Source organism: Mobula birostris, chromosome 19 (assembly GCF_030028105.1).
Source record: "Mobula birostris isolate sMobBir1 chromosome 19, sMobBir1.hap1, whole genome shotgun sequence".
NCBI lineage: Eukaryota > Metazoa > Chordata > Chondrichthyes > Myliobatiformes > Myliobatidae > Mobula > Mobula birostris.
This window is the reverse complement of record NC_092388.1, coordinates 53561894-53586527: the sequence shown is the minus strand read 5'-3', so window position 1 is coordinate 53586527 and position 24634 is coordinate 53561894. Positions and strand designations below refer to the sequence as shown.

General features: G+C 42.6%; 1 protein-coding gene across 4 annotated transcripts in view; it reads left to right on the top strand.

The window, feature by feature from the left end:
- LOC140212608 (F-actin-uncapping protein LRRC16A-like) overlaps positions 1–24634 on the top strand; it is a 345618-nt gene that overhangs the window by 285658 nt on the left and 35326 nt on the right. For all 4 annotated transcript variants that reach the window (XM_072283616.1, XM_072283615.1, XM_072283613.1 and 1 more), the window contains 3 exons: positions 6965–7031; positions 8235–8446; positions 18448–18554. In XM_072283616.1, coding sequence (XP_072139717.1) covers positions 6965–7031; positions 8235–8446; positions 18448–18554 — 386 coding nt within the window. The remainder of the gene's footprint in view (positions 1–6964; positions 7032–8234; positions 8447–18447; positions 18555–24634) is intronic.

The following is a 24634-nucleotide window of genomic DNA, read 5'->3' as shown; positions in this document are numbered from 1 at the left end:
GACGAATTTACAATGTGCAGGAATGAGCCAATAGTTTAAATTGTTAACTTTCTTAGCTAGCGAGCTGATGGCCGTGTCATTAAAAGGAAACTTGCATGTTTAAATATGAGTGACAAGTTTAATAAGCAATTACTGCGCCAATCCAGCAAGTTCTGGAAGGTAACTAAGGGATTGAGAGCAAGGCAGCATTTATATGAGGCAGCAGCAAATTGTTTAAATTGAAGCACATTACGTTTTGGTACAAATAATACTGTTTAATTCTTGCGTTGTTTGACTAATTTAAACCTTGACACGCAAATTAATGGTTTTTGAATAGTAGCTTTATGCTGATCTATTAGAAGTATGTTTTGAAAACACAAAAGACTGTAGAATACTTGAAACTTCTATGTCACTGACGGAAATAAGACTGCTCTAAGTTCTATTTGCTGTCATTACTCCAAATGAGGAACCATTTATTGTGTTGACAATTGATTCATTCTCCCAAATCATAGTGGTATTTTCATGGTGGTTTTGATTCCTCGAGGCAATAATTTGGAATACTTCATTATTAAGTGCATTAGGCATTTTACCTGCCATGCGTGGAAAGGAGTAAAAGTCACAAATGGAAAGCACTTTTGTTCAGGTCACAAATTTCCTGGAGATTGGAAGTGATGCATTTAGTTCTCATTGTAATGTCAATAAGAATTTATTTTCTTTGACAACATTGCTACAGTTGTGCTGAATATTCAGCCTAAATTCAGAATTGCGTCTACGACTAACACCACTAATGACTGACTTATTTACGGCCTGTTACGCCGCTGGCGTTTAGGGCAGCCGTGAAGGTCCTCCATCACTGGTGGTGCCCAGGGCTTCCTCCATCGTGTCAGTAGTCTCCCCTCGGTTTTCCCTGCCGTCAGTCATGCAAGTCCCAGCTGGAGGCTCGGGCGTGCTATCGCACTCTGATGTAGAAGGATTATTCATTGGCGTTTCCGTAACAATTTTGTTTTACTAGTAAGGCTTGTTAGCCCTGAGCTGAATCCCCAAACCTGGGGGTCCAGTGGAGCACTCGTAGTCTGGCCTCTACCATTTGATTTGTTTGGCATGGATAACTACCAAGAGCCAAAGTATAAAGCCCTGACTCCCACCAACATAGCTGTCTGGGTCACTGTGGTACACGATCCTCCAAACAGTGACAGTTGTGTTCCGCGTAGAGGTCCACCAATGAGCCACTTTTGAAGTAATGGCAGTACAAAGTCTTGACTACTTTGCAGAATTAGTGTTGCTCTGATAACTACGGCCTGCTGGAAATATTTAGCAGTGTTATGCTAAATTTGTAATACAACTTGGCAGTGTGGTTCACTAGCAGGAGTCCAGCCACTCAAAGGATCATTTATTTGAAACAACCCACACAAAGTGCTGGAGGAACTCAGCAAGTCAGGCAGCATCTGTGGAAATAAATAGGTAGTCGGTTTCAGGACGAGACCTTGCTTGTAGGGGGAGTTAGCAGCACCCGTACATAACTGAGGAGCAGTGTGACGGTGACTGCTGTTTTTTGGACTCGTGGGAAGTCTGCGAGGTTTAGTATAAGGACTGCAGCCATTTTGATATATGGCAATAGATTTCCTGCAGGTGTTCTGGGTTTCTCCCACGTCTCTAAGGTAGGTTAATTGGCCACGGTAAATTGGCCTTACTGTGGTTGGTCATTTGATCATCCAGTGCACACTTGGTGGTATGAAAAGTCTCCTTCTATACTGGATGACTCTACTGCTGGGGCAGAACACAATCCGAAATCTGCTGGCAATGCAAAACTTGGGTTTGTAGTGAGCCTTGGGGAAAATAGCAGATGTCAAGAGGATGTAGACTGGCTGCTGGGCGAGTTAAACTCGGCACTGAAAATTATATGAGAATGAGTAGAGGTAGTGAGTGCTGAATGTCAGGGTTTTAAATGGAGGACAAGGAATGAGACTCCAGCACAGATCTTGGTTAACCAAGCAGAAGGTGGTGTAAATTTTCTCTTTGACTTTGTGAGGTTTTTTTAATCCCCCAAATCCCAAAGATTTGCTGGTTGTTTGGTCTCTGTAAATTACTCCATGTAGGTGTCTGGTGGGAAAATCAGGGTAGAATTGATGGGCAAGTGTGAGAGAGAGCAGGCTGCAAGAAAATAAGTGGGGACTAGGCTTGATGAGATTGCTCTGGGGACCAGCATGACCTTGTGTCGTCAGGATATGTGAAAGAGAGGCTCAAAGTGAATAAGGTGGGAAATTGTACTAAAGCCATCAAAAACTAATTCTAGTAGAGCCTCAAATGAAACATTGAATGAGGTACGAAAAGATATGAAGAGTTAAAGAATACACAGAACAGATTTATTCAAATAAGTTCAGAAACAAATGGTAGACTTCAGGTTATTTGACGTAGGACAGAGAAGACTAAAAGGAAATTTGGTAGGGATGTTCAAAATCATTGACATCGTTGATGAAGTAAATAAAGAGAATCTATTTTTAATAATTTTGAGAGGAAAAAGTTTGCTGAGTCATCAGAAATTACTGGAACAAACTTGGTCTTTGGAGGAGCCAGGAAGACTTGTTGGATTAAATGGCCTTTTTTTTTGCTTGGCTATCTGTGGTTCTTTGACTTTGTGATCTCAGTCAGGAATTGTTTGGTATTTAAATTTATATAGATGGTTAAACCTCAATCTTGAAAGCCGAGGCAAGATTATTTCAGGTGTTATTAACAAGAAAAATAAATACTTTGAGTTTGAAGTTCTACTGTTATAATTTTATAAATTGTGTGTGAAATATGAGTGTTGCCTACAGTTACGTACTTGGGAATAAAATGTTTTAAGATGCATTACTTAGAGTTCAAAGGTGCATTTAATATCAGCGAGTATATACACTATGCAGCCTAAAATTTGTACTCTTCACAGACATCTACAAAACAAGAACCCCATAGAATGAATGATAGAAACATTGAAGCCCCGAAGCCCCCTCCCACTCCCTTCACACAAGCATCAGCAAAAGCATCGAGTTCCAACAAAAGCTGGGCAAAATGTCCAGTTTTCCCTTGCAGTCTTAAGTTGGCCCACTGAGTAAACTTACCACAGTAGATGCATTAGAATGTAGAGTTTTCCTGATCAGTAGAGAATCTATTACTTTGTATGATAAACTATGTACAAGTTTTCCAGGACATAACATTTTAAGCACATCATTTCACTGAGGTGAGAGCAGGTAACAGATTCCACAAAGATGAACTTACCAGCCTGTCTTGCACTTCCCCTTCCTCTCACTAGTAGTCCTAGTTCTGTCATGAACTAATTCAGAATGGCACCAATGAGCTAATGTTCCCAATCCCTTGTGGAAGGAAATGACTAAGCCAAATATTTAATTTCAGAATTCCATTTATATGTTAATGCTTCTCTCAGTCTTCCAGCATCTGATGTTCTGTATAGCTTGCTGTCCTTATTAATCATTCTGAATATTGGGTGAAATGTTTTAATAATTTTCATTGTTACCGTGTACACCTAGTCAGCAAAGCCTCTTTATCATTCGCTGCCTTGTATGTGGCTCCTGAAGCTTTGAATGTTGAATAATTATTTTTGTGCTGGTTGCCCTTTCTTTTTGAAATACAAAACCATATTCATCATGTCTTCTCTTTCTTCATTTTCTGATTTCTCCTTTTGCTGCATGGAGACTCTCTGCTGTACCAGTGTAAGTATCGCAGTGCTTACTCTTGGCCAGTTTGCTTTTTTCAAAACCTCATTTGCTTTTGAATTGTATGCAAGCCTCAACTAAAATCTGCTTTGGTTATGAGCTAGAATGAAAGATGAAGTAATATATAATGCATGTGTTAAATGATTATTAAAGTTTGTTTTTGCATATTAAAAATGCTTGTTCAGAGATTTCATTACAAGTTCTGTATTTGTTTACCTTTTGAAAAATGGTTCCCTGCTTTTCTCCAGTCATCTTCCATATAATTGCCCTTTCCTAACATGCAGGTCCATTGTTGTGCTTTTAACAATTTAAGAAAATAAAGGAAAACTGTTATATGGTGCCTTTGAAACCATAGTTCTCTTCGGTGACACAGTAAAACAATGAATTACTTTTCTAAGCGTCGTCCCTGTTGTAATTAGGAAATGGAACAGCCAGTTTGTCTGAGCTCCCATAAACAACAATGGTTATCAATGCTCATCAGTGTTGAGAATAATTTTAGCTAGAACATCTGAGTACCACCTTGACTCCTCCTCTTCAGAAAATGATGCTATCTGAGTTTTATGTCAGTTTTACAGTGTTAGGCAGCACCCTGATGAAACGTGCCACCCAAATCTAATCAATAAGCTTGGCCTGAATACCACCTTGTGCAATTGGATCCTCGATTTCCTCACTTGCAGACCCCAGTCTGTTCGGACTAGTAACATCTCCTCCACAATCTCCATCAACACAGGTGCGCCACAAGGCTGTGTGCTTAGCCCCCTGCTCTACTTTTTCACACTTGTGGCTGTGTGGCTAAGCACAGCACCAATACTGTATTTAGGTTCGCCGCTGACACCGCTGTCATTGCCCGATTCAAAGGCGGTGATGAGTCAGCATATAGACCGAGTGGTGCTACAACAACATCCTCTCACTCAGTGTCAGCAAGACCAAGGAACTGACTATTGACTTCAGGAGCAGGAAACCGGAGGTCCATGAGCCAGTCCTCATTGGAGATCAGAGATGGCGAGGGTCAGCAACTTTAAATTCCTGGGTGTTATCATTTCAGAGGATCTGGCCTGGGTCCAGCACATAAGTGCCATTACAAAGAAAGCACAGCAGTGCTTCTGCCTTCGTAACAGCTTGCACAGATTCTGCATGTCACTTAAAACTCTGGTAAACGTCTACAGGTGTGTGGTGGAGAGGATATTGACTGGTTGCATCCTGGCCTGGAATGGAAACACCAATGCTCTTGAATGGAAAAGCCTTCAAAAAGTAGTGGATACAGCCCAGTCCATCACGGGTAAAGCCCTCCCCACCATTGAGCACATCTGCACAGAGCGCTGCCGCGGTAAGGTGGCATCCAATTCTGAGGACCCCCACCAGCCAGGTCATGCTCTCTTCTCACTGCTGCCATCAGCGAAAAGGTAGTGGAGCCCCAGCACTCACACCACCAGGTTCACGAACAGTTACATATCACCCCTCAATCATCAGGCTCCTTTTTGAACTAGAGGGAATAACCTCACTTGCCCCGTCACTGAACCATTCCCCTAACCTATGAACTCACTTTCAAGGACTCTTCATTTCATGTCATGGTATTTGTTGCTTTTTTTTAATCTATTATTTTTTTCTCTATCCTTTTGCATTTGCAATTTGTTGTCTTTTGCACATTGGTTGCTTGTCCATTCTGTTGGGTGCAGTTTTTCATCAATTCTGCTGTGTTTCTTGAATACGGCAAGAAAATTGGTGAAATATATGTACTTTGATAATGAATTTACTTTGAACTTCTAACTGGGATGCGTACAAAGAAAGGACCACAAGCATTCTGCATGGCACGGTGGGGAGGGGTGCTTAATTAGAAAGCATGTCTGGAAGAAGCAAGTACACTGAAAATTCCACACTTGTAATTGTGAACAAAGTCACCAGGGAGACTCTGGAGCTTGTGAATATAGAAGTGTTTTATTCAGCAAAAAGGAGCAACAGGCATCATATTGACACACTTGTAAGAAGAGGCCTGCTTGACCCAATATTACATAACATTTTACATGCTAAAGGTCAAAGGTAATATCAGGACAATTCTGTAGTTACAATGTATCTACAATGCTTCCTTTGAATTACATATACTTTTCAACACCTCCTCCTTCACACCTATACTCCAGACACCCAAAATGGATGTTAATCAGCATTGTCTGGTTTGCAATTAACTCCAGTCTACAGCTCCAAGAAAACTGTTGTTCAGGGATGCATTTTAAATTCAATCTACAATCCATGTTCAGGTCTAAAGTTTAGTTGCTGGTGAAATTAATATTTGCTGTATACCCCAACTCCAGAATTCGCCCTAACACTACTATTAGCAATGGCATTGCAAAATTAAACTTCTAACTTTTAGTAACAATTGATCAATTGAACTTGGCCTGATAAGAGAAAAAGAATAAAAGAAAAAAGAATAAGAGAAAAAGTTCATCTTATATGAAACAGATTGTTGACATCAGTTTCTGGAATTGTTTCCTTTGCTGTGAAAAGTATGTTTGCCTCCCTTTCAAATTTGCACTTATGAAAATATCTTCAGTCCTTGTAAATCACATGAAGGAAAGAAAAAATTTGCATTTATATATATCTTTCACAACCATAGGGCATTTGCAGGCAAAACCACTCCCCTCTGTTTTCACAACCCCCCCCCACTCACCCACCCTTCTGTTTTCCCTTATTCTAGTGACTCTCATTCCTCCTTCTTCAGCCCTTTCTTCTTCTACCTATCACTTACTAGCTTCTCGCATTATCACCTTTCATTCCCCCCTCCCACACCCACCTTCCCCTTACCTGGTCACAGCTCACACAGGCCAGCTTTTACTCCTCCTCCTCCTCCCTCCACCTCCTCCTCCTTGTTTTTGCCCCTTTCTTTCCCAGTCCTAGTGAAGGGTCTCAGCCCAAACCATTCGACTGTTTATTTCCCTCCACAGATGCTGCCTGACTTGCGGAATTCCTTCAGTGTTCTGTGCATGTTGCTCAAGATTTCCAGCATCTGCAAAATCTCTTGTGTCGAAGTATTGTTTTGAATTGTGGTCTTTGTTGGGCAATAAGAAGGTAGAGCAACTGTGTTCAAACAAGAATAATGATGTGATTTCTGCTGTTAAAGAATTAACTGTTTGCCAAACAATGGTGTTGTATTGTTCGTGCGAGTATGCACCTTGATACAAATTCAACCAGTACTCATTTTCAGTTCTGAAATCCTGCACGATGCAAGGCTTTGTGGATAATAGTTATCCATCAGTAATTAACTAGAATTGTGTCTTGTATGGCAGATGACTCCCAAGTCGAAGAGGAAAAGTATCCACAGCAGAATGCTCCGCCCTGTTTCCAGAGCATTTGGTAAATACATCCACATATCTCACTTTCATATGGAAATAATGTGTGATCATTTTAGCCTTAAATGCACCATTGTTCCTAAATGTTTCTTTGATATTGGAAAATTTAATGATCAGAAAACAGCAAACCTCCCAATAAATAGTTAAGTAGCTTTTTAAGAAAAATTATGTATGTAATCATATGACAGCAAACACTTAAATTATATAACCATCAAGTTTTAGTAGAAAACAGGAAATCATTTTTAGTGTAACCCAATATTTTATTGCATAAATTGAACTGAAACCAGTGGACATTTTTATTTCTGCTAAGCCATGCAATGCTCTTGAAAAAATGTTAGCCTTGCTACCTGTGGGAGACTAGGTGGAGCTGTTGATGTGAAAGCAGCACCACCTTGTGGTCAGTCAATAAACTGGTGGCCTTCCCCTCTTGAGAGTAATTTCCCCACATTCCCTCTCAATTGAAATTGACAGTGGAAAGTTTGGTAAGCTTCTAAAGGCAACCTGGTAGTGGTAATTGCTGCTGCCTGCCTTTCCCTTGGAGTTGTTTTTCCACTCTGAAACTTACAGCAGCTTTGCTGCATTTGAGAGAAGGTACTTGATGATCTTGGAAATATTGTTCTTTACAGCAGACAGCAGGGCGATAGAAAGAGGAGAGGTAAAAACTTTTTACCTTCCCTCTTTCTTTCAGTTCAGATAATCTTCCTTTTTTTTTAGTACAGGTAGAAAGTCTTGACCTGAAATGTTCTGGCTATTTCCCTCCATAGATGCTGCCTGAGCCATTGAATTCCTGTAGCATGTTGCGTTGTTCCAGATTCTGAACACCGTAGTCTCCTGTGTACAACAGTTCAATAGACCTGGAAAAAATTAAAGGTTAAACAAGTTGGGGAGAAAGAGGAAAGAGCAAGGAGACAGGGGTGTGCTAGTGAGGGGTCTAGAGGAGGGTCTAGAGAATCAGAATAGCAGAATCATTACCTGAAATTTTTTAACCTGTTCATTCTGGTAAATGTAACACATGCATTCAAAAGATAAAGTATTTATTTAGAGATACAGGCCCTTTTGTTTTATGGAAAAAACTTGATTTCCTTACCTGTAAGAAGGGATATACTTGCAGAGAAAATCAGAGGCCCAAAGACTCTAATCTTGTTCCTATTTCTTAATATTGTTATAAGATGCTCTGGAGTTCCACTAATGTCAAATTTTTGTACAGAGATGGAGTTTGACTTGGATAAGGCCCTGGAGGAGATCCCAGTCCATTTTGAAGATTTAACTCCTGCCTCGGGCAGCTCCAGCAAACAAGAAAGGTCATCACGACCCAGTAGCTTGATGACTGAGCTGCCCTCAGAAGAGGTAAAGAAACTGGAGCATTACACAAAATCTAGACCCAAGCGGAACAAAAAGCTACCGCCAAGCAAGACCGCTGTAAGTATTTTTGTGCTCATTGAACCACTGCTTAACTTCCATATTTTTATCTCATTCATTGTTGTAAGGCCTGTGGCTGCATTCAATATCAGCCTGATGGAACTCTTTCAGATGATTAGTAAGGCCTTATCAGCGTATCAGCAGGCCAGTATTTGTTAGCTGAAATACTGTAAATTAAGGGTAGGGTTCTTGTTTACTTGTTCAATTATATTTTTCAAAATAAATAATTCAGTCTCTGTGTTCAGATGTAGCTCCAATCCTTAACCTGGAGACTGTAACTGAATTTCAGTAATCCATGATAATGATTTTTAGGTTGAACTTCCATGAGTTAATCTTGCTTACTAGTGTGTCATAGTGGAATCTCTTCAGCTGTGGTGTCTCTTTATAGCCTTGCCAATTGTCCATTTTGTTTTACTCATAGTAATACCTCATTCCCAAACATTTATACTTTTAACATTAGTTATGCCTCCAATTAAGCTTAGGTGTTCTGAAACTACAGTCCGATTACTGACATGCATTGTCATAAGCACAGAAACCATGTAAAGATTGAAGTGAAGTCTTTGAGAGATCACAACATTTTCCAAAGGCACCCTCTGCTCGCACATTTATACTAACCAGTACCAAATCAACAGCTAATTTATTATGAGGAAGTCTCAGAAGAATCATCCAAACCTGTAGTGGTGACTGAAAACTTTGCAAATCCACCCTGTGTTGACAATGCCGCCTACCTACAATCATCGCGTCAACATCGACGAACATGCGGGATCGGTGACTGGCTACATAGGAAAGTGCTTTGAGGATGTTACTGTGATTAAACACTACTCTGTCGAGGCAAATCAGAAACCGTGGCTGACTGCAGAGGTTCATGCGCTGCTTAAGGACCAAGTTGCTGCCTTCAGATCGGGGGATGAAACCCCTCTAAGGTCAGCAAGAGCCACACTCTCCCATACCATCAGGAAGGCAAAGTGTGACTACGCTCAGAAAATGCGCGGAGACCTTTGTGTCACGAGGGATGCATAGCGCATTTGGCAAGGTATACAAACCATAATAGATTTCATGACCCACCCTGCGCGTCACAGTAATGCCTCCCTTCCTGATGAGCTGAATGCCTTCCATGCAGAATTTGACACAATGAATGATGTGACATTGGGAAAAGCCTCCTCTCCCCCTAAGGAGCAGGCACCTTGTCTGGCCACAGCCGAGGTAAGGAGGATCCTAGCCAAGGTAAACTTATGCCAGGCTGTGGCACTGGACCACATACCTGGCCAAGTGCTGAGGGATTGTGCAGCCCAGCTGACGGGTCTTAACGGACCTCTTTGGAACAGTCTACTGTCCCTCAAGCTTCTACGCAGCCACCTAATCACCTGTTGGAGTGCTTTGTGATCTGTCTTGTTGCAGCTAGAGTACCACACTGTCATTCTGTATATCAGTATGTTCTCTGCCCCACGTCAATAAAAGTTGGCCAGCAATTTTTGAGGCTGATTAGCTCTCCTTAAGCTTCTCGGGTAGTATAGAGGCTGTTGCGCCTTCTCTACTATCGAGGTTGCGTCGACGAATCAAGGGAGCTCCTTGGTGATATTCATCCTCAAAGATTTGAAACTGGAGACCCTTTCCACGACCTCACCATTTATGAACGGTGGGGCTTGTTCGGGACCTCCTGCCTTCCTGAAGCCAAATATCGTTTCTTTTGCCATCTTGTTATTGAATGGTAGGTTGTGGTTCCTGCACCGATCAGACAGTTTCAGCACCCTATGCAGATTCGTTACCGTTGTGATAAGGCCAATCACAGTTGTGTTGTCTGCAAATTTGATGATTGAGTTTATAGCATGAGCAGGAGTGCAGTCATCGGTGAAGCGAGAGCAGAGAAGAGGGCTCAGTATACATCCCTTTGGGGCACTGGTGTTCAGAGTTGTGGGGGGGGGGGGGGAGTAGGGAGTTGGTGTGCACTTGTCTAGTTTCATCTTCTGGTTACAATTAGTGAAGAAGTCCAATATCTCAACACCCATCTCTGTAACTGGATCTTGACAGACAGGCCCCAGCCGGACTGAGTTGGCAGCAACATCTCAAGCTCCATCACGCTGAGCAGTGGTGCTCCATCCACTGCTGACTCACGACTACTCTGCCAGATCCAGCTCAGACCGCATCCTCAAGTTCGCTGATGACACAATAGCGGCTGGCCTCTCCAGCAACAATAATGAGCCGTCATACAGAGAGGAGGTGGAGAGGCTTGTCAAATGGTGTGAGAACAACCTGAGTCTCAATGTGGACCAGACAAAAGAGATGATTGTAGAATTTGGGAAGGTGCAGGTCATCCCTCTTCATTGCACATCAATGGCTCTGCCGTGGAGAAAGTAAAGAGGATGAATTCCTTGGTATGCACATAATGGATGATCTAACCTGGACGTACAACACTTGCTCACTAGACAAGAAGGCACAGCAACGTCCACATTTCCTGAGGAGTGAAGCGTGCAAGGTTCCTTGCCCCCATTCTAACAACTTTCTATAGAAGCATCCTGTCTGGCTGCACCATTGTGTGGTGCAGTGGCTGCAGAGCATTGGACTGCTAGATCCTACAGAGGGGAGTAAAAACCACCGAGAGGATCACCATCCCACAATCCCTTTGACCCACTACTGTCAGCAGGGAGGTACAGGAGCATCAGGACTTGGACTGTCAGACTGGGTAACAGCCTCTTCCCTCAGGCTGTGAGACTAGTGAATACTCTGCCACCACCAAGGTCTCATCACCCGGACAGCGAGCTCTTTACTGCACTGTTTACTGATTATCTGTGCTGGGAACTTCACATGCATTTTTGAATTATATTTTACTAACTTGTTTGTGGTAATATTTTGTTTTATGTGCTGAGTGTGAGTTATGTGTTGTGGGCGCACTGTGTTCTGAAGGAACGTTGTTCCATTCCATTGTATACATGTGTACATCCAGGTGACAGTAAACTTGAACTTAATTTGTTGTCCACAACATCACCTTGTGAGTCTTCCTTTTTAAATCAATGAAGACCTTGTTTCTTTCTTTTGTACACATAAGATCTCCTTCTGATTAAAGAAGCTCATGATATTCGCATTATCTTTGGCTGCATAGATAACTTACCCTCTGATTTAACCACTTGTACCAGTTACCTTGCCTCTGAGAGTTGGACACTTTCCGTATGTTGCACCTGGTGTGATATTAGGAGGGCATCTCTGACAAATGATTGGGAGACCCTGTGATCTCTGTCTCAGAGGCCAATGCCAGAACACCTTTTAAGAGGGTGAACCCTTGCAGGACATCAGGCCTTGATAGTATGGCGATGAAAATCTGTACCGTCCAACTGGTGGGTGTGTTCAAGGACATTCTTAGTCACTTGCTGTTCCAGTCTGAGGTTCCCACTTGCTTCAGAAGGGCAGCAATCATACCAATGCCCAAGAAGAGCAGTGAACTGCCTCAATGACTATCACCCAGTTACACTGACATCTACTGGGATGAAGTGCTTTGAGAGGTTGGTCATAGCCAGAATCGACTCCCGTCGAAGCGTGGAACTGGACTCACTGCAGTTTATTTATTGCCATAGCTCTACAGTGGATGCAATCTCACTGGCTCTCCACTCAGCCTTGGGTGACCTGCACAACAGTGATATCTACAGGAGGTGCTGTTTATTGATTACAGCTCAGTGTTCAAACCCTCATACCCTCAGTTCTAATAAGCCAGCTCCAAAACCTGGGTCCATGTACCTCCCTCTGCAACAGGATCCTTAACTTCGTCATCAGGAGACCAGAGTCACTGTGGACTGGAAATAACATTTCCTCCTCACTGACATTGAGGATGCGTGCTTAGCCCACTGCCCTACTGTCTCTACACCCACCACTGCGTGGCGAGGCACAGTTCAAATGGCACTTATAACTTTGCTGAGGACACAACTATTGTTGGCAGAATTTCAGATGGTGACGAGGAGGCGTACAGGAGTGAGATTGATCAGCTGGTTGAGTGGTGTCACATCAGCAACCTTGCACTCAATGTCAATAAGAACAAAGAATTGATGGTGGATCTCAGGAACAGAAGTCGAGGGAGTACACACCAGTCGATGCAATTACAAAGAAGGCACGACAGCGACTGTACTTCTTGGTACATCACCAAAGACTCACAGATTTCTGCAGGGCATTCAAACTAGTTGCATCACCGTCTGGTATGGAGGGGCCACTGCCCCAGATCAGAAAAGGCTGCAGAAATTTGTAAACACAGCCAGCTCCATCACGGGTATTAGCCACCCCAGCGTCGAGGACACCTTCCTAGCACCTCAGGAAGGTGGCATCCAACATTAAAGACCCGCATGACCAGGGCATGCCTCTTCTCATTGCTACCATCAAGGAGAAGGTACAGGAGCCTGAGGACGCAGACTCAACATTTCAGGAACAGATTCTTCCCCTCTGCCATCAGATTTCTGAATGGACAGTGAACCCATGAACACTGACTAACTTTTTCTCTCTTTTTGCAGTACTGACTCAATTTATATATATATATATATATATATTTCTTATTATAATTTACAGTTCTTTCTAAATATTATGTACTGCAGCTGCAAAACAACAAATTTCACAACATATTGATGGTGATATTAATCCTGAATACTGACGTAACTGACTGCAGATGCTGGAACTGGAAGCAACAAAGAATCTGCTGGAGGAATTCCAACTGACATCTTAGTCCTGATGTAGGGTTTTGACCTGAAATGTTGACAGTTCCTTGCCCTCACAGATGCTGCTAGACCCACTGGGTTTCTCCACCAGATTTCTCTCTTGCTCTGGCAGATGATTAGCGCCTGACATTGCCAGTGCTAAACGAGATTCAAGAGGTCAAAATCATTATCATAAGATTAGCTTGCATGCTCATTTTTTTAAAGTTTAATTTCAGTTGGATATGCCAATACTATTTTCTTATTTGAAATTGAGTCAGAGTGCCCTATCAAATTTTGCTTTGAAGAAAAACACTTAAGCTGTGGATTGGTGTATCACCTTCAGTTTTCAAGAGTTTGAATTCTGCAGTTCCTCCTTAGTCCACCACCCACACCAAAACACTCTTCGCATTCATGACAAACCGCTTGTGCTCATACAGTGCTGATAATTCCAATGGCTATAGAGACCACACTAAAGGATACTGATGCTGGGACACATCATCAGTGATGTAACCTGGGGTCATTGGGTGTTTTGGGTCTTTCAACATCAGACACCCTCATCCAGGTGACCCACCCAGGATTGATTAGGGCTTGGCTTGTGTCCCAGCACCATTGGTCCACAGGTCACACCTCTTGATCCATAGCCTCGGTGACGGGCCTGATGGCTCTTTTCTGTGCAGCCTCCGTAATGCCAAGGAGAGAGTAGGCTCTGCACTCGACATATAAAACGTGCTATTGCCTAATCTGAGCACCAGGAAGACAAGGATGCGGACTCAGGTTTTTGATTACATGCTAAATCCAGGCATTGACAACTAAATGACTGTAAAAGTCAAGCAACCATTACAAAGCAAATTGAATGTATTACAAAAAAAAATTAGAGTTGTACCAGCAATCTGATTATCTTTGATAAAGATCAGAAGCCTGGAGAACTTAAGTGCACCGTAGAGTCTGGTTGTGTGTTCTTTTTGATCTGTGTCGATAAAAGCCTTTCTGAGGCAACTTTTTAAATCAAGAAGAGAGGAGTCTATCAAGAAATGTCTTCACAAAGCGAAAGGTTGCTTAGTGACAGCAGTGTGTTTGAAAGGCTGTCACTGCAAGAAGGAGGTCAAGTGTGTGCAAGATCACCAAAAATTGTGCTGATCCCTTAGGTTAAGGGCCACTCTTTCCTACCTTTCCTTCTACTGGAAACGGCCAGAAGAACCAGGCAGTGACAAACAAGATTCAGCAGACGCTGGAATCAGGACCCACAAACTGTCTGCTGGAGCAACTTGGTGAATTGAAGAGCGTCCATGGGAGGAAAGGAGTTATCAATGTTTCAAGTCAACGTTAGATCAGCCTTGGTGAAGATGAAGTTGAGATGTGGAGGAGGTACCCCTAGTCGAGCAATCACTGGGATTGTTTTCTCTTCAGTTTCTGATCGCTCTCGCACCTGAAAAGCCTGTGGTTCTAATTTTAAAAGTATTTACTGTTAACATTAGAATGATACGTCATGACTATCTTGCCTTTAACTGCAACAGAAATCACAGAGGTTGTGTGTCCTTAACAAGAAGGGATTGTATTTTGTCATCTGCTGATTGGAGATTGATGATGAGCACTCAGTAATACTGTGTCACACAAAGTTCTGAGTAGGCAAACTAAGCAGCTAACATCTTGGCTGTTGTGCTAAATGACAGAATTATTGGAATCTCTGCTTTGGTAGAATGCACACAGACCTGAGCATTGGTCCCTCTAACCTTGGTAGACAAGCTACGGCATGCAGAGGAAGCTGGCGTATGCATGCTTATGGAGACCAACCTTGGGAGGAAGGGGCTTACACTTAACATCCATCAAACAAGGTTTATGTACAATATAGAGGCACAAGAGACAAGGGACTGCAAATCTGGAGCAATACACAAAAAGCTGGAGGAACTCTGGGTCTAGCAGCATCTATGGAGAAAGTTGCTTGAGTCCCTCCAGTTTTTTGCTTATTGCTCCTATACCAATATGTCCACCCAGTCCAACCCACTCAACCCCAACTATAATGGTCCATGACTGTGCCCTAAAAACTGTGACTGACTTCCCTTTAGGAGCACTTCATTGATAAAATTTACTGTTGCCTTCAGTGGACCAGCATGTGAATTTTGACACACCTGAGGAAGATGGTGTTTGAAGGCCAAGATCTCAAACCCAACTGCTGAGATTTAGACAACTTGTAACAGCCACCAAAAAGCACTGGAACCAGTACTACGTTCAGAAAATCTTCCAAATCCACTGAAAGCATAAGGAAACTAATGACAACACCCTTGTCCCAAATCCACAACCAGCAAGGAGATCCCAGTGATACACCTAGTCAAAATCACTATCATAAGACTTGCATGCACATTTCCTTCTGAAACTTCCATTTCTGTTAAACATATATTTTCCTATTGTGAAATTGAGTCACAGAGTCCATGCAAATTTTGTGTTGAAGAAAACTCCCTTAACCTATGGTTGGGTGCACTTGCCCTGGTTTTCATGAACTTATCATCATTTTGTTGTGCCTAGATCCACTGGGCCCAATACCCGCCACGGAATTAGCCACTCTCTTCTCAGCTCAGTGACAGCAAGAGACTGATGGGTGGACACACAAAAAGGTTGTTTCTGAAGCCTTTGAAAATGTGTTGACTGACTGAATCCCCAGCCTGTGACTGCTCGAAGCAGTAGAGAAATAACAGTGGGGATGTATTGATCATCTACGAGTCAGGAGCACACAGCAAAAATGGCTGAGAGGGTGAATTACCCTTTAAAATATCCACTCACCCATCCCACCAAGCGCCCCTTGCTCCACCTGTGGGTCCCACCTGTGCATTCCCTTGGGCAATCACATCTCTTTCCTTGAAGTTGGGTTTGACTTTATTTTGGGAGTTAATGATGTCAAGCTTGTCACTGAAGAAGCTGGGTTTTGGTACTTTTGGCAATGAGGGTGTATTTCCGACTTGGATGTCCGAACTCAGCCAGGAACTTAAACTTGTGGTGGAGCACCAACGTGCTTAATACATAAAAGGGCAATCTCAGCACCGTTAACTCAGTGGAGCTGGATGTCAAGTATTTGGATGGTCACCATTTTCTCCTTCCACTTTTGTCATATTTCTGACTCTTAAGTATGCAGAATGATGAAACAAGTAAAACTTCTAGATTAGTTACCCATCTTCCGTCCTGTGGGGCCAGTGTTTGTGATCTTGTTAAAGACTACTTCAGATATTAACCAATTCCTCACCTCTCACCCATTCACCACTTCCCTTTTCAAATTAATGTATCCATTGAGATTAAAGTACATATCAGGAAGAGCAAAACTATAACAAGTACAGGTTTCCCCCGCCATCCCCCAAAGGTAGAGCATTCCTATGAAATGGTTCATAAGCAGAAATGTCGTAAAGCAAAGAAGCAATTACCATTTATTTATTTGGGAAAATTTTGTGGGCGTTCGCAGACCCAAAAATAACCTACCAAATCATGCCAAATAACACATAAAACCTAAAATAACAGTAACATATAGTAAAAGCAGGAATGATACGATAAATACACAGCCTATATAAAGTAGAAATACTTTTCCACAATCATTACTGACTTTTCTCTGTAGCAAAAATCTCACCCAAGCGCTGTTGGCAAAAACACAGCGCAAGCGCTCTCCAGTAACCTTTAAGCTGTGAAGCTGCCAAATCATACCAAATAACACGTAAAAATACACAGCCTATATAAAGTAGAAATAATGTATGTACAGTGTAGTATCACTTACTGGAATCGGGAAGACAGCGCCGAGCACACTGATGATGGTGTGTCAGGCTGAGCTGGAGTTTGGGTGATGCAGCGGCCCCCACCCTCCAGGCGGTCGAGCGATACAAAGCCACGTAGCATGCAGGGGTGCAGCGGTAGCCGGGAGGCACACAGCACATCTTTAAGAAAAAAGCTGAAACAAACATGCTAATTAATTAGGTGCCGCCCGGCACGTAATTGTCAGCCCAGATCAGTGCCGATTTCCGATTGCGTCGTCTCTGATCTGGGCCTACAAGTACGTGTTGGTGGCACCTAATTAATTAGCATGTTTATTTCAGCTTTTTTCTTAAAGATGTGCTGTGTGCCTCCCGGCTACCGTTGCATTCTCCGCGAATTGGTATCTGTCTGTGGCCTGGGGGTTGCGGTGGTGGGACACTGGGGTGTCATCTCATCATCGTCTGTTTCCATTAGGGCAGGCAGGTCATCTTCTATCTCTGCCCGCCTCGATGTCGAAGGTCGAGGTTCGTCGTCTGCTGTGGCTGATGTGGAAGGCTTGCTTGACTGCTGAGCCTTGCGCATTTTTCTATCACACAGTTCTTTGTAAGGACTCAAACCATCCTGCGAATATCCCCTAAACCGATATACCCTTTCAAAATTAAAGTCGTACTTTATCATTACTCATTCGGTTTCAATTGTTATCTTTTTTTCTTCCAATTGCATCAGCTCTTCATCTGTCAGTTCTTGGTGATGGGATGCCAAAACCTCTTCAACATCATGTTCGTCAGCTTCCACAAGCCAAACTCACATTGTCCTTACTTCGTTCGCCACGATCAAAACGCTTAATTATGTCTAGTTTTACGCTAAGTGTAACACCCTTATGAGCTCTTTTAGGCTTTTCCAATACCTTAGAACTCATCTTGCTAACGGCTGCTCACAGGCTCGTATTTAAGCAATGCCGGCGAGAATCCAGGGGAGAGCAGCTGCTCGGGGCACGCTGCCTTTTATTGCGCACTGATTTTTTATCACGCTCTGCTTTTTTTCGTAACAGTGAAAACACCTTCTGAAAGCGAAAACAGGGTACTAATGTAGGTCTTTCATAACAGTGAAGTTTCGTAAAGCGAAGGTTCAAAAAGCGGGGGACACCTGTACTGACAACAGATGACTACGCTTTCGTTTTGCTCATTTTTAAGAAAAGAAACTAATTTTCTTGGCAAGTAGAGACACTCTACTTGATTTCTTCTCTATCTCCATAATTTACAGTGCTTAAACCCTATTTAATAACTTGTCAAAACTGTGATATTCAACTTCCAGTGTTGATGGGTTTCCGAACCAGTCTCTCATGGACTTGGCATTCTTCCTGAAGGAATGGATACAATTTCTCGATGGCCCTGTTTTTATGTGAAACTGTCTGAAGGGAATCAAAATCATTATTGAGCACATAACCATTTCCCCAAATACTCATTTTTCAGCCCAGCCTTTGAAAATTGTTACTAATACTGGTAATAAAAGGAGATGATGGGTTAACAAAATGGGCCGGCGTCTTTATGGCTGTTTCAGTGGACTGTTTATATTACTTTACTAAAAGTAAGAAATAATTTTGGCCAGGTTTCTGCAACAGAATGCCAGGAGAGTGAGAACAATGGCCTCATGAGCAGAGTTGATGAGGGTGTGGATGAATTTTTCACCAAGAAGATAACAGGAATGGAATCAAAGTAAGTTTTTGAATGTAAATTTCTGTTTAGACTACTGAGACTTACAAGTTACTGACCAACCTTAAACTTGGATTAAATATGAATAGCCATATTTTCAGTTTTGAGCATGTGATTTATATGTATTTTTGACAGTCTACAAAACACCCCTGAACCATTCAGTCCCTAAGGAGACCATATTCTTAGCTGGCATCAATTGAAAAAGAAAGAAAAAAAACTGTAGGCGCTAGGAATCTGAAATAAAAACAGAGAATACTAACAAGAGAAAAATCTGCAGATGCTGGAAATCCAAGCAGCACACACAAAATGCTGGAGGAACTTAGCAGGCTAGGCAGCACCTATGGTCAAGAGTACAGTCGACATTTCAGGCCAAGACCCTTCATCAGGCTTGAAACTTGTAACGTCTTGGCTTGAAACATTGACTATACTCTTTTCCATAGATGCTGCCTGGCCTGTTAAGTTCCACCAGCATTTTGTTTGTGTTACAGAGAAGACTGGAAATTTTCACTGAGCCAGGCAGCATCCGTGGAGAGGGAAACGGGGAATACCTCAGCTGGATGACCTTTCATCTGCACTGAGAAAAGCTTGAAATTGAACGTCTTTTAATTTGTAGAGAAGTAAATGGGGTGGAAACAAAGAAAGGTGGCGATAGTGACAGGTAGGTGTGTGTGTGAGAGAGAGATAAAGGCTCTAGTTTACTGTAGGAGATGTGCAAAATAAAGGAGAAACATGACAGAAAGCAAGTCCTGGAACTAAGATGACTCTGGAGCATCAGAATGCTGTTTATCTGAAATAAAAGCACATGGTACTGGAAATACTTAGAAAATAAGGCAGGGTCTATGAAGTTAGATAAACTGTGGGTACAGGACAAGTTGTTGCAATCATTGTTAAAGTTGGATGGCTACAACCTGCCTAGATGAAAGATGAGGTGCTGTTCCTCAGGCTTATGTTGGACCTTGTTAGTACAAAGTGGAACAGCAGTCAACAGCAGGTCAGTAGAATTGAGAATTAAAGCTTGGGCAATGGAGATGTTTTATACAATCACCCACAGTTTGGTGTTACTGGTATAGGGCAGATTACAGCATGGACACTGAAGGCAGCAAGTAAATTGAAAGAAGTACAAGTAAATTGCTAATTAACTTGGAAAGAGTGTCAGGGTCACTGGATCAAGGGTTGGGAAGAGGCAAAAGGGTAAGTCATGCCCCGTAGAGAATGGGTAGGAGGGTTCTGTGAGAAGGGGGCCAGTTAACAGAAGTAGTAGAATGTACAAACAGTGGCAGAGGAACTGGTTCCTCTTGAATGCTGAAGGGAGAGGGCACCGTTTCACGTTCACAGGAGTGGAAACCGTGTTGAGTGTGAAGACTGTTTCATGAATGGTGACAACACGAGGAGCCCTGCCCTTGTTTTGGATCAGAAGAGAGGATTGAAAGTAGAAGTGTGGCAATTGAACAGACGTAATTGAGCACTTTGTCAAGTATGGTGGCAAGGAAACCACATTTAAGAAAAATGGAGGATATTTCATGGGGCCTATGAGAAGTGTCACAGTAGGACTGGGTGAAACAAGTGGAATACTTGCAGGGAGACTCTTTCCTTGCTGGTGATACCTGATGTGCTAGGTATTTCCAGCTTTTGCTGTGTTTTTCACTAAGTAATTGGCTGAGTAATAGTTATTGCAAAGCAGTATTTGTACAGCCAGGGCAAAGAGAAGGAAGTTGGTCCCATTGACTTTATCAATCCTGATTGATGTCCCACAAAAGTCAGGCAATTTGCCAGTCCTAATTCATTGCCTTAAAGCCTTTTAAAAGGAGACATCTGCTCATCCTCAACGTTTGTGAAAGATTCTCCTTTGAAAATGGAATGACCTGTATTTTTCTAGTTCTTAAGCATTCAAATTGTAACACAGCTGCTGCCTGACCTGTTCAAAGGATTTCCTTGTCATCAGGTGAAAATAATATCTGTAAGCTTCCATCTTTTGCTTGGTGATTTTAGTTACTGAAGGCTGAGTGAGATCTGACCCTCCTCCTGTTACTCTCGCTTGTCATCCATTTCCTGATCAGAACACCCACAATAACTTGAAACAGGGCTTGAGGAAGTAATGCAGATATGTGAGCTTCCATTTGGTTTGAATATTTCATAACTTGGTTAATTTTACTTTATGTTAATTTACAAAACCTAGTGATATCTAATAACATCACCTTCAAAATTAAAGTTATAAAGTGTTATCTCTTAGATTTTATCATATAGATATTGAGTTGACTTTTACAAGTATTCACCAGACAAAATAAATCCATTCCACACATGAATCAGTACAACCTGACACAGTATCAATGCACTAAAATGCAGATTCCTGGAACAGCTCTAATTCTGTTATCAGGCATGTTGTATCTTGATCTAATTGACTAAAAAGCTCACAGAAGTTTTGGTTTTTGGCATTTTTAGTTAAAGTGCATCTAGCTTTCAGTTTTTCTGAATGTTTACGTGTAGAACTTGAACTGAGGAGATTCTGGATTACAAGCCAAATGTATGGTCTTTGACCACAATTTTTCTCCATACTGAAACTGTGCACCACTTCCTGCTTGTCTGTTCCCTTTCTTCACATTTATTATATTTGTTTGAATTTGGTCTACGTGTTCTTGCAAACTGTTGCCAAGAGTACTGAGGTGTATATCTAGAATGGGGAAGTATGGTTCTGGCATAATAAAGCAGCCCCCCCCCCCCACCTATTTGAGTGTTTATTTATAGCTGGAAACTGCATATTAACAAATGACACACATTTATTTTTTTATTGAGATATAGTGCAGAATAAGCCCTTCCAGGTTCATGACCAACAATCCTCCAACCTCAATCCTAGCCTTATCATGGGATAATTTACAATGACCAATTAAGCTGCCAATCAGTACGTTTTTGAACTATGGGGGGGGGGGGCGGGTAGTACCAGAGGAAACCCACACGGTCACAGGGAGAATGTACAAACTCCTTGCAGACAGCACTGGGTCTGTCAGAGCCTGAACTATGTTAACCAGTGCTTGGACCATCAGTGTCTGAACTATGTTAAGCAATGCTTGGACTATCAGTATCTGAACTATATTAACCAGTTGCAAGAAGTAGAGTACAGAATTTGATAACTATGAAAGATGCTAGCACACCTAACAAATGTTCTTCCTGCCTTGAGCAACCCAAATTAATAATTGATGGCGAAGAACATTCTGTGGACAACATTTTCCTAATACAAGTTGAACACCCCTTATCTGAAAATCCAAAATCCGAAAACCTCTGAAATCCAAATTTTTTTTGAGTACTGCCAGGATGTCACAAGGTGCTGGGAAGGTTCCCAGGTGATTTGCAGGTGTCTGAGAAGTGAGCTCGCATATCCTGAGTGGGGCCCTGTTGGCACCATTTTGTTTGCAACAGTCATCATAGCCAGACCTTTGTTCAGTATTCACAGTGATTACCATGAAGTTACCTGTAATTAAATTCGTCTTTTGTTTCATACCTTACATAAAATCTTTAAAAAAGTAATATGCAAATACAGTGTACTGTAACCTTTTAATCAAAACACAGCCTCGTATTTGGAGCCTACCATTGTTCGTTGCTGTTCAGCAGCTGATTCAGGTATTCTCCCGATGCTGCTGTGCTGTCTTTGTTACCCAGCGCACATTATATTAATTGTATGTCATAATTTTTACTGTTAAGTATATGTGTGTGATGAAGAAGTGTAAGACAGACAGCTACACACATCAAAGTTGCTGGTGAACGCAGCAGGCCAGGCAGCATCTCTAGGAAGAGGTACAGTCGACGTTTCGGGCCGAGTCCCTTCGTCAGGACTGACTGAAAGAAGAGATAGTAAGAGATTTGAGAGGGGGAGGGGGAGATCCAAAATGATAGGAGAAGACAGGAGGGGGAGGGATGGAGCCAAGAGCTGGACAGGTGATTGGCAAAGGGGATAAAAGAGGATCATGGGACAGGAGGCCCAGGGAGAAAGACAAGAGGGGGGGGACCAGAGGATGGGCAAGGGGTATAGTCAGAGGGACAGAGGGAGAAAAAGGAGAGAGAGAAAAAAATGTATGTATATAAATAAATAACGGATGGGGTACGAGGGGGAGGTGGGGCATTAGCGGAAGTTTGAGAAGTCGATGTTCATGCCATCAGGTTGGAGGCTACCCAGACGGAATATAAGGTGTTGTTCCTCCAACCTGAGTGTGGTTTCATCTTTACAGTAGAGGAGGCCATGGATAGACATGTCAGAATGGGAATGGGATGTGGAATTAAGATGTGTGGCCACTGGGAGATGTTGCTTTCTCTGGCGGACAGAGCGTAGGTGTTCAGCGAAACAATCTCCCAGTCTGTGTCGGGTCTCGCCAATACATAGAAGGCCACATAGGGAGCACCAGACGCAGCACATCACCCCAGCCGACTCACAGGTGAAGTGTCGCTTCACCTGGAAGGACAGTCTGGGGCCCTGAACGGTGGTGAGGGAGGAAGTGTAAGGGCATGTGTAGCACTTGTTCCGCTTACAAGGATAAGTGCCAGGAGGGAGATCGATGGGGAGGGATGGGGGGACGAATGGACAAGGGAGTCGTGTAGGGAGCGATCCCTGCGGAAACGAGGGGGGGAGGGGGAGATGTGCTTAGTGGTGGGATCCCATTGGAGGTGGCGGAAGTTACGGAGAATTATACGTTGGACCTGGAGGCTACAGTAGAGGAGGCCGTGAATAGACATATCAGAATTGGAATGGGACGTGGAATTAAAATGTCTGGCCACTGGGAGATATTGGCGAGACCGGACGCAGACTGGGAGATCGTTTTGCTGAACACCTACGCTCTGTCCGCCAGAGAAAGCAAGATCTCCCAGTGGCCACACATCTTAATTCCACGTCCCATTCCCACTCTGATATGTCTATCCACGGCCTCCTCTACTGTAAAGATGAAGCCACACTCAGGTTGGAAGAACAACACCTTATATTCCGTCTGGGTAGCCTCCATCCTGATGGCATGAACATCGACTTCTCAAACTTCCGCTAATGCCCCACCTCCCCCTTGTACACCATCCGTTATTTATTTATATACACACATATTTTTCTTTCTCTCTCCTTTTTCTCCCTCTGTCCCTCTCACTATACCCCTTGCCCATCCTCTGTTTCCCCCCCCCCCCTTTTCCTTCTCCCTGGGCCTTCTGTCCCATGATCCTCTCATATCCCCTTTGCCAATCACCTGTCCAGCTCTTGGCTCCATCCCTTCCCCTCCTGTCTTCTCCTATCGTTTTGGATCTCCCCCTCCCCCTCCAACTTTCAAATCCCTTACTCACTCTTCCTTCAGTTAGTCCTGACGAAGGGTCTCAGCCTGAAACGTCGACTGTACCTCTTCCTAGAGATGCTGCCTGGCCTGCTGTGTTCACCAGCAACTTTGATGTGTGTTGCTTGAATTTCCAGCATCTGCAGATTTCCTTGTGTAAGACAGACTGCTTACTGGTAGCACATGAATACAGAGCTGGGAATGATGGTGATGCCGAACAGCCACTGACTGTCCACCTGGGTAGCCAAGGTAGTAATAGCTTACCTTTCTGATGGTTCAATGTACACATTATTTCATACACAAAATTATTGAAGTATTATATAAAGCTATCTGCAAGGTGTATGTATCAGCAGAATATGTAACAAAAATGGATTTCATGTTTAGACTTGGGTCCCATCCCCAAGCTATCTTATTATATAGATGCAAGTATTCCAAAATCCAAAACATTTCTGATCCCAATCATTTCAGATAAGAGATGCTGAACCTGTAATCAATAAGAAAATGCAGAACAATTCAAAATATAATACAGTTCAGTCACTTATTTAAGATTTAAGCATTCTTAAATAGGTACATTCTCAATGCCTCTGTAACCAGATGTTTTCAAAGAAATGCAGTCTGCTGATTTGACCTGTACAATTAGGGAATTCCTTTATTTAATTTTATAATAGATTTACAGTGGGATGCAAAAGTTTGGGCACCCGGGTCAAAATGTCTGTTACTGTGAATAGATAAGCGAATAAAAGATGAACTTATTTCCAAAAGGTATAAAGTTAAAGATAACACATTTCTTTA